Below are 9,565 nucleotides of genomic sequence, written 5' to 3'. Positions count from 1 at the left end.
AAAAGCTGACTCAGCATTAGACGAACTGAACAGCTGACTCAGCATTACACAAGGTAAACAGGCGTCACCGTGTCATGGTACCTGGTACCCAGGTGATCTCCATCTCCATGCCCTTGTCCTCCTGCTGCTGCGCCTCCTTGTCCTTGATGTTCTTCAGCAGCTCTCTGTAGGCTTTGATCTGCTCTTCACTTTTCTTCTTCCTCCTCCTCTTCTCCTCCTCCTCAGTGACAGTCCCTTCTGTCCAAAATAAACAAGAACTTGAATTTTCCTCGCCCCATCACAGAAGAAACATCCATTTAGTTTCCTCACCTTCTGCTGCCACCTCCTCCTCCTCCTTCTCCACCACCTCCTCCTCCTCCTCCTCACTGGATGAGGCCAGGTAGGCGCTGTAGTCCATGTCCAGCAGCTCTTGTTTGTTGAACTTCCTGTTCAGAGCCGACACGCGGTCGTGGTCCGTTTCATCCCAGGTCAGCGTCACCTGGTGTTTTCCACACAAACGTCGTGTTTTTAAAGAAAACTTCAGATTTAAGACGTTTTAATCTGCAGGTTTCAGATTAAACCAGGACTCCTGCTGGTTTTGGCTCATTTTTTTAAGAATAAGGAGAAATGATGAGAAGATCTGCAGCTGGTTGTCTCAGGTCGCAGCCGACACGTTGAACAATGATAAACAGAATAAATCTTTAAAAAGTTTAACAAGTCAACATCTGTATGGAAATAGGCTGGGTTCATAAACAATCCCTGGAGTAAATCCTAAACTGATGAAACTTTTATAACGTTTTACAGTAAGTATTAATAAAAGGCTTTGAAACTTTACACAAACAGTAAAAACAATTTCTCTTTCAGATTCAGATCAGAACAGTCAGTCTCACTCTGAACCGGAGGTCTGTGGACTCTACCGGTTCAGGAGCTTCCGTGTTTTTACCTTTGAGGTGGACGTGGCGGTCGAAGCGAACAGTTTGGGGGTGTAGGCGGACAGGTTGACGTCTGTCGCCACGTCTTTGGGCTCCTCGTCAAACGACTCGTTGTCAGGAATGAAGCTGTTCAAACAAGAAACAGACCCAGTCAGATGGATCCCTGAACCAAAATAGGAAAAGACTGGTTCCAGACAGGACCTCACAGGTCCAGGATCAGGAGCTCATGAACTGAACCTCATCAGGAGCATCCAGATGTGGGTTAACACAACACCAAGATGGAAAGACATCAGCAATGACCTCAGAGAAGCTGCTGCTCTCTGTCAATCAAGAGGCTCTGATGGACTCAGACTCCACCTGAGTCTACAGGCCTCCCTTAGCAGGTCAAAGGTCATGACCTCTTCCGTCTTCTCCACAGTGGTGGAGGGCAGATGGTTTAGGATCCTGTCAGTCACTGAGTGGATCAGCTTGGACCAAACTGGGTCCAACAGAACCATGATCCTAAACACAGCAGCTGATCTATACAACAGAACGGGTCAGAAAGAACAGAACCAAGATTTTACAATGGTCCAGTCAGAGTCCAGAATCTGAACCTGACTGAGAGCTGAGCAGAACCCTTAATGATGGAAAGAAGAGTGGACCTGAACTCCTCCAGAACCGTGAGAGAAACAGTTGAAGTCCTACAGAGAACAACTGATGGTTCTGCTGCTGGAGGAGGTTCTGGATCAGGTCTGGAACCAGTCTTTTACTGTTTTTGTCTTTTTAGAGTTTAGGACCTGCTGAGAGGACAAACCCAGGACGGTGAAGACAACATGAGACGTCTCTCCGCTCATGACAGGAAATGGTTCTGGATTCTTACCGGAGGTCCAGGATGGAGCAGCTGCTCTCGTACTCCAAGCCGTCGCACTCCTCGTAGATCTTTGCAGCCGTGCTCACAGAGTCACACTGCACCACCGCGTAGAAATACTTCAGACGCTTGAACTGGTAATCCCTCAGCTTCTCCCTGTAAACCCTGAGGAGACAAGGAGACGCAGATGTTTCTGCTGATGAAGTTCAGGAGGAAACTTCTCCAACACCAGCACCAAACTAAACAACTAGATCTGAGTAAAGCTCAGTTTAAATTCAATTCAGTTTATTTATAAAGCGCCAAGTCACAACAGAAGTCGTCTCAGGGCACTGAACAGAAACATTCATATATAAAATAATAAGTTAACGTTATTTATCTGAGCAGACTGCTTTGAATTCAACTCCATCACAGAACTCTCATCTTGAGCAAGCATGAAGGCGACAGTGGAAAGGAAAAACTCCCTCATGAGGAAGAAACCTTTAGCAGAACCAGACTCAAGACAAGCGGACATCTGCTTCAACTGGCTGGGTTTGAGAGGAACAGATACACAATGGCAGGACAAGAATCACATGTAAAAATTTCAAATGAAAACTATTAAATTTTAACAATTCATTTAAGGAAATTAGGTCAATTTGTCCTCTAGTAGTCTAAGCTTAAGGCAGCATAACAAGCCAACCCTAACTCCAGTTAAGACTCTGGCAGCAGCATTTTGGATCAACTGAAGACTTTTTAAAGAAGTATTTGGACACCCAGATAATAAACCATTGCAATAGTCCAGTCTAGACGTGACAAATGCATGGACCAGTTTTTCTGCATCATTTTTAGATCAGATGTTTCTAATTTTAATGATATTACGCAGGTGGAAGAAGGAGGTTCTAGTAATGTTTTTAATGTGGGGGATAAAAGACATGTCCTGATCAAAAATAACACCAAGATTTTTAACATTAGAGCTGGAGGACAGATTAATGCCATCCAAGGAGGGAGAAAGACTGAAAAATTTATTCCTAAGATGCTCAGGTCCAAAAACCAAAACCTCAGTCTTGTCTGAATTTAAAAACAGAAAATTTAGGGTCATTCAGGTTTTTATGTATTTAAGACATGTTTGTAGTCTAAGTAGCTGATTGGATTCAATGGGTTTCATGGACAAAAATAGCTGTGTATCATCTGCATAACAATGAAAATTTATCCCATGTTGTTTAATAACTTTACCTAATGGAAGCATATATAAAGTAAAGAGTATTGGCCCAAGGACTGAGCTCTGAGGAACTCCATGACTAACTTTGGTGTATGAAGAAGATTTATTATTTACATTTATATATTGGAATATATCAGATAAATATGATTTAAACCAATTTAGAGCTGTTGACCCCTCATGACCTCAGTAACTCCTCCTCCTCGTGACCACAGTAACCCCACCCCCTCCTGATCTCAGTAACACCTGTCATTCCACTATCTGTTACGAAAGCGCGATCCGTAGTGTACTTCCTGGCCGCACGGCTCGCCGTTTATGAATAAAAACTGTCTTAATTTACTTAGAAAAGTGCGTGCTCTATCTCCACCAATCTTCATGTAGCTAATTTATGCCACTTGTATTTCCGTTACAAATCATTGGTTAAGCTGACATTCGACGCATTAGACCTGACCCCCAGCCTGGGCTAAATGAGAAAAACCCTGCAAGATACAGAATGAATTATTTCATTATTATTCATTATTATATTACGTCTTAGGACTGATCCTCTTTACAATCTACATAGGTAATGTAGGTCAGAGCATCCCTGATGCATCCATACATTTCTATGCTGATGACACAGTTGTTTATTGTCGAGCTAAAACTGTTGAAAAGGCTTTCCAGCTTTTGCAAACTACCTTTGACATCATCCAGTCTGATTTGTTCTGTCTCAAACTTGTCCTAAATGCCGATAAAATCAAAAGGACGCTTTTTTTCAAATAGGAAGTTGGTCCCAGCAGTTCTTCCTCTGATTTCATCCTCAAATGGTGTCACTATTGAGTTTGTTGAGGCTGTGATTATCGTACCCACCACTGCACCCAGTATTCACTGGTTAACTGGACATCATTAACTTCACACAGACCCTCTCACTGGTACATTTTCATCTTTAAATCACTTCTTGGTCTGTTACCTTCATACATCTCCTCCTACATGTCACTGTGTGAGTGCAGCTACAGCGTGCGCTCTCAGGACATTATTACCTGCAGTGTCCTCTCAGTGAAAAGTGAATTAGGCAAAAGGGCCTTCTCCTACTCCGCTCCCGTTTCCTGGAATATCTTGCAAAACGATTTGAAGCTCTCGACCTTGACCTCTCAAAGTGGCTTCAAACATCTGTTAAGTTCATGGCAAGAACCAATGCAGACATGGTCCTGTTTTTAGTTTTCTACACCGCCTTATAATCTAGCTGCTTTTTTAATTTTAATTTTTGCTACTTTTCCTTTTGGTTGCCATTTTGTTTTGATTTGTTAAAAAATTTTTTTTTAAATGTATGCCTTTTTTATGATTGTCTATTGTTGTTGTTACTGTTCTCATCACTCTTTGTTAAGAAATCAGGTCTCTTGTAAATGAGTCTCGAGGCTCAATGGGATTAACCTGTCTAAATAAAGGTTGAATGAATAAACTATTTCTATGGTTAAAAAGCGCTGCTCAGTGGTGAAGCTGTGTATCATTTTAAATATGTAAATGATTTTAACAGAAATACCAGTATCGTAAATTAGCAACATGAAAATCGGCAGAGATAGAGCACATATTTTTCTAAGTAAATTAAAACAGTTCTTATTCATAAACGGAATTATACTAGTACATTTTCCTTAATCTAGCATATTCAACGGCGATCCTTGCGACCCGGAAGTATTCCTTTTAGCGAATTCGTAAATGAGCAACATTGCGGATCGCGCTTCCGTAACGGATCGGGGAACGACAACACCTCCTTGTAACCTCAGTAACTTTTCCTCCTGACCTCAGTAACTACTCCTCCTCCTCATGACCCCGGTAACTCCTCCCCATCGTGTGCTTACTTCTCCTCCTCATTGTCGTCTTCTGAGTCATCAGGAAGTGCTTTCAGCTCCTGCGGTCCCTGTGTCGTCTCCATCTTTAGCCTCTCCTTCCCAAACTGTGACGGGTAGATCTGGACAACAACACCCAGAATGCACTGCAGTTATTCCCTTCACTGAAAACATAATTCCTCCTCTGGTTCATATAAAACTCTCACATCAGTGTTTATTTATTTGTTTTTTAATCACATTGCAACAATAAAACCGGGTTTCAGAGGGTCGGGCCTCTTGGCCCTGAGTTTTGTCTTGCAGGTATGTAACGGGGGGTGTAGACAGACACTTATACTTAGTGTCAATATTTACCTGAACCAGTAACAAACTCTGAGCAGGTTTACCTTCACAGACAACACGGCGCCTCCTTTTGGGACGAACGAGCCGAACAGAACCAGCAGATCTTTAGCCTTTATACGATCCCAGTCCATGTTACAGACGGCAAGTCGAGAGGAAGCCTAACAAAAGTTAAAACAGACAAAAAGTTCAGATTTAACGAGTGTTTAAGGTTCAAACTTGATCAAACCCGTCGGCCTCCCTCCTTCTGGACGCCTCACCTCGTCGCCTCGCACAGCGTCCTTGCACAGCTCTCCCCAGTCGTGTTCGATCTCCTCTTCCTCCTGCCTCAGGATGGCGTCTGCATCATTATCATCATCATCATCTTCATCTGAACTGGTCTCGATGTTGCCCTGGCCTCGGGCCAGGTCGGGCCCACTGTCACTGTCGTCTCCAGAACCCAGATCGGACTCCTCGTCTTCAGAGCCACTGGCCTCCACGCTCTCCTCCTCTGCGTCGTCGTCTTCGCTGTCGTCTGAAACACCGACTCCCAGATCTTCACCTGCAGACTGCTCCTCTTCCTCATCTTCATCACCTGTGGAGGGCATGAAGAGTCAAGTCAGCAGAGAGGAACCCGACCCGTTTCCTGCAGGAAACAGAACCAAAGCAAACAGCTGAACTGTTCCGGGAGGACGGCTTTGACTTTAGCTGCATTTAGACCTTCAGAAACTCAAAGTGGATTCTGTTTAATCCACAAGAAACACGCTGACAGAACATCTCGTCGGAGAAGAGAAACCTCTGAATAAAACGAGTTGCGCATGTCCATACGAGCGTGAACGTCTGTCCGAACGAACGTGCGCGGCTGTCTGCGTATTCGAGGCGTCATTTTAAACAGTTTAAAGTCTAAATGATAAAAGTCGATGACATCACAGACGCTCCGATGTTTAACCTTCAGTTTGATCAGTTGGTTTTTCAAAACAGGTCAAATGATTTTTATGTGATTAATCAGCCTGAAATAGAAGTTATGGATCATTAATATGAGTCTGGATGAACTGAAAGAGAAAATGAAAACTTTTCTCACCCTCTTCATCAACACGGACCTTTGGTTCCGGCTGCTCTGTTTTAGGTTTAACTTCGATTGCTCCTCTCCTCGCTCCTCTCTCAGGCTTCCCTTTCTTCTTCTTCTTCTTGTCCTTCTTCTCTGCAGCCTTCGAACCCTCCTCCTCCTCCTCTTCGTCAGACAAGTTGTAGAAGCGCTTCAGGTCGTCCGTGGAGCAGTGGCTGAAGGGACGTCCTCGCTTGTCTACCGTGTACTTCACCTTGAAGCGCTCGTCGTGGAACATGGACTTGAAGCGCTCGTCGATCTTGATTTTGTGCTCCTTCTTTGGCATCTCCCAGAACCTGGGATCCTTCTGGACCCGGAGGAACCGCTCATCTTCCTCCAGCTTCTTCTTGGACGACATGGCGAGAAAAATCAAACCTCCGCCTGCCAAGAAAAAGATGAGGACAAAAAGTCAGAAACTAGAAGACAAGCAGAAGAAATGATCTCCTTTAATTAAAATCAACAACTATTGATTATAAAACCAATAGCGGGAGGAAATGTGTCATTTATTTACAATAAAGCTGATTAAAATGTTATTTTTCTGTGAAAATGTTTGTTCAAGCAGCTGACACGATGGAATAATTAATATAAACCGTATTTAGGAACAAACAAAATGTTAATATTTGCATGTTTCTCAATAAAAACTCAGAAACTATGAGCCGAACCTCAGAACTTTCCATGAAGAAGAGAATTATGAGCAAAGAGGAAGAACCCATGAAGCCTGGTACCGAACCGGGCCGAAGTTCTCTAAAACTGAAGGATAAAGCACTGGAGCTGGTGGAGACCCTGTGTTGACTGGTTAACTGAATTAATCTGAACATTAAAGTTCTGTTTACCTCCCAAACACGAAAACAAGGTTCGGTTCGTTCCGGAACCATCAGAAATATAAAACAAACTTTCTGTGGTGAAATAAAACCATTTTAACAGTTCTTGTTTGTTTGTTTTTGTCAGAATAACGAGTTTCTGGTGTAAAACAACGACAGGCAGAGGCAGAAATCTTCACAAATATTTTCCATCATAGAGCTAAATGTAAACAAAATGTTTGTTTACAAAAAGCAGGTAAATACAAACAACAAGTCGTCAGCTTTCCGTAAGTGAACAGTCTGAAAATAGTTCCAAAAAGAAACTAAAATAAAAAGGTAAAGCTACCTTTTGCTCTTCGCTACTTAAAGCACGTGTTTTCCCAGCATGCACCTGTGCTCAGTCTCCTCTGAGGCCACGCCCCTGATTCTGTACGGCAGGCAGAGTGGGACAAAAAACGAGCAATGGCGACTGGCTAACGCGCTAATAACAAAACATAAACAATCGGAATAATCTCTCTTCAAAGAGAGTTCTTTATAATAACAACACGTAAATATTATCGCAAAATATTTAGTTCTTAATATGGATGGATGTAAATTATTTCTTGGATTTAGTCTTTTTTTTATCAGTTGTAGTTTTGATGTTTGAACTGATAGCTGCAGAGAATCAGACGCTATTTTTGTTCTCTGAAGAAGTTTGACGTTTTATTTTTTAGTATTTTATGCAACATTAGAGGGTAAACATTAATGCACTGATTGAAAAAAACAGCAGATAGTTTTGAGCAGAAGCAGCTGCAGGTTTTGGTTCTGGTCCGTGTCCCGTTTGAGATCCAGTTCCAGAGTTTTGGGGGATCCATGTCATGTTTCTGTCCTCCCACTGAGGTCTTTCGTTACAGAGACAGGAAGGTTCGAGTCTGCAGACATGATGGAGGTTCTGACAGATTAAAGCAGCATTATGAGCAGCAGACTGGGACAGAGGGTCCTGCAGACCGCTTGGATCAGGACCTTCTGGGACTGCAGGCTCCAGGCCGGGGCCAGGTCCTCCTGGGACTGCAGGCTCCAGGCCGGGTTCAGGTCCGGACTCAGCAGGAGCCTGTCAGGGTCAGCCAGGGGCACCATGAATGTGTTCAACAGAGAGATGAAGAGGAGGCAGAGAAACTGGTCTGCGTCTCTGCTGGACCACCACGTGTACGACTACCTGAAGGACGAGGTGAGAGGACCAGAGACCCCCTGACCTTTGACCTTTCCCCCCAGGTGAAAGAGACCCAGACTCCTGCAGGTGTCTCTGTGTCCTTCTGACTCACTTCCTGTCCATTCATGATTCTACCTGTTTTTTCTTTAGTTTTATTTACATTATATATTATTTTTAAGTATTTTTATTATGTAATATACATAGTTTTAATTATACATTTTATTCTGCATCCTTTAGTCTCTTTGGTGTTTTTAAATGAGCTCATCTTGTCTGTGTGGCTTCAGGTTCTGAGCTTGATGTATTTTCCATTCAACAAAATAAAAATAAAAACATCCTCCTGCTGCCCTGGGGTCAAAATGACCCGACGCCTCCTGGTTCATTTTGACCCCAGGGCAGCAGGAGGGTAAAATAAACATATTTTGAAGGGCTTACTTCCAGAGGAGTGTTCTGACTGGCAGCGGGCTGACTGTAGCAGCTGCTGCCGCAGCTGTGCCTCTTTCTTGTCAGGACTCCTCAACGGACAGGACGGAAAATAAAAACATCCCCGGGAATTGATTAGCTGTCAGCTGACTGATCGGTTTCTGTTTGAGATGTTTTGTAGGTTGTAGGACCCTTCAAAGTTTCTCTGCTCCTCTTGCATCATGGATGTGTTTACACATTTACCTGTACACATGTTTACCTGTTTACTTGTTTACATAATCAGGACCACACCCCCAAATACTTTCATAGTTCTGCTACTGATGGTCAGCGTTCAACTCGTGTTTTGGCCCATTCCACCTGCTTGTTGTTGGATTTGGTCCTGTGGTTCTGACATTGAACCGGGTCAACTGGGCCTGTGGTTCTGACATTGAACCGGGTCAGCTTACTAAAGAACTGAGAAGAAATAAAACAAAATGTTGTTTTGATTTCAGAGATGAACATTAAAGTTTGTTGTTTTGCAGGTTGGGAGTCAAGTTGCTGATCGGGTTTTTGATATCACAAGGTGAGTTCATGACATCATCAGGTGAGTTCATGACATCATCAGGTGAGTTCATGACATTATCATCATCCACGTTTATGTTAACAAACCAAAACTAAAAATGTAAGAATAAACTTTAGTTTGTGTAAATGTTCAGAGCTGATGGAGTTTTGTCTCCTGATCAGAATCCACCATCAACACAGGACTATTGTTGTTGTTGTTGTTTGTTCTGTTTTCTATTTACCGTAGTCAAATCAGGTGTTGATAAATTATCTGCTTTAAAGGGATAATTCACATCTGCTGACAAGGGTTTTTAATAAGAAAGTTTATAAAAGTAATATCTTACCTGCTACAGATGAACAGTCAATATCTTACCTGCTACAGATGAACAGTCAATATCTTACCTGTTGCAGATGAACAGTCAACAT

General features: G+C 42.8%; 2 protein-coding genes across 2 annotated transcripts in view; one reads left to right on the top strand and one right to left on the bottom strand.

Moving 5' to 3' along the window:
• The window catches only part of esf1 (ESF1, nucleolar pre-rRNA processing protein, homolog (S. cerevisiae)), a 12,707-nt gene extending 5,294 nt beyond the window's left edge, over positions 1 to 7,413 (bottom strand). The window contains exons 1-9 of the mRNA XM_037689611.1: positions 7,337 to 7,413; positions 6,167 to 6,571; positions 5,367 to 5,680; positions 5,154 to 5,267; positions 4,783 to 4,892; positions 1,771 to 1,923; positions 923 to 1,037; positions 310 to 478; positions 82 to 237 (exon numbers count right to left, since the gene is read on the bottom strand). Coding sequence (XP_037545539.1) covers positions 82 to 237; positions 310 to 478; positions 923 to 1,037; positions 1,771 to 1,923; positions 4,783 to 4,892; positions 5,154 to 5,267; positions 5,367 to 5,680; positions 6,167 to 6,548 — 1,513 coding nt within the window. The 5' untranslated portion in view covers positions 6,549 to 6,571; positions 7,337 to 7,413. The remainder of the gene's footprint in view (positions 1 to 81; positions 238 to 309; positions 479 to 922; positions 1,038 to 1,770; positions 1,924 to 4,782; positions 4,893 to 5,153; positions 5,268 to 5,366; positions 5,681 to 6,166; positions 6,572 to 7,336) is intronic.
• Positions 7,414 to 7,861: 448 nt separating this feature from the next.
• ndufaf5 (NADH:ubiquinone oxidoreductase complex assembly factor 5) overlaps positions 7,862 to 9,565 on the top strand; it is a 5,597-nt gene continuing 3,893 nt past the window's right edge. Inside the window, exons 1-2 of the mRNA XM_037690115.1 lie at positions 7,862 to 8,197; positions 9,121 to 9,161. Of these exons, the coding sequence (XP_037546043.1) occupies positions 7,943 to 8,197; positions 9,121 to 9,161 (296 nt within the window). The 5' untranslated portion in view covers positions 7,862 to 7,942. The remainder of the gene's footprint in view (positions 8,198 to 9,120; positions 9,162 to 9,565) is intronic.

This window comes from Nematolebias whitei, chromosome 16 (assembly GCF_014905685.2).
Source record: "Nematolebias whitei isolate Nwh7 chromosome 16, NemWhi1, whole genome shotgun sequence".
Classification (NCBI taxonomy): Eukaryota; Metazoa; Chordata; class Actinopteri; order Cyprinodontiformes; family Rivulidae; genus Nematolebias; species Nematolebias whitei.
This window is presented reverse-complemented; position numbering and strand designations above follow the sequence as displayed.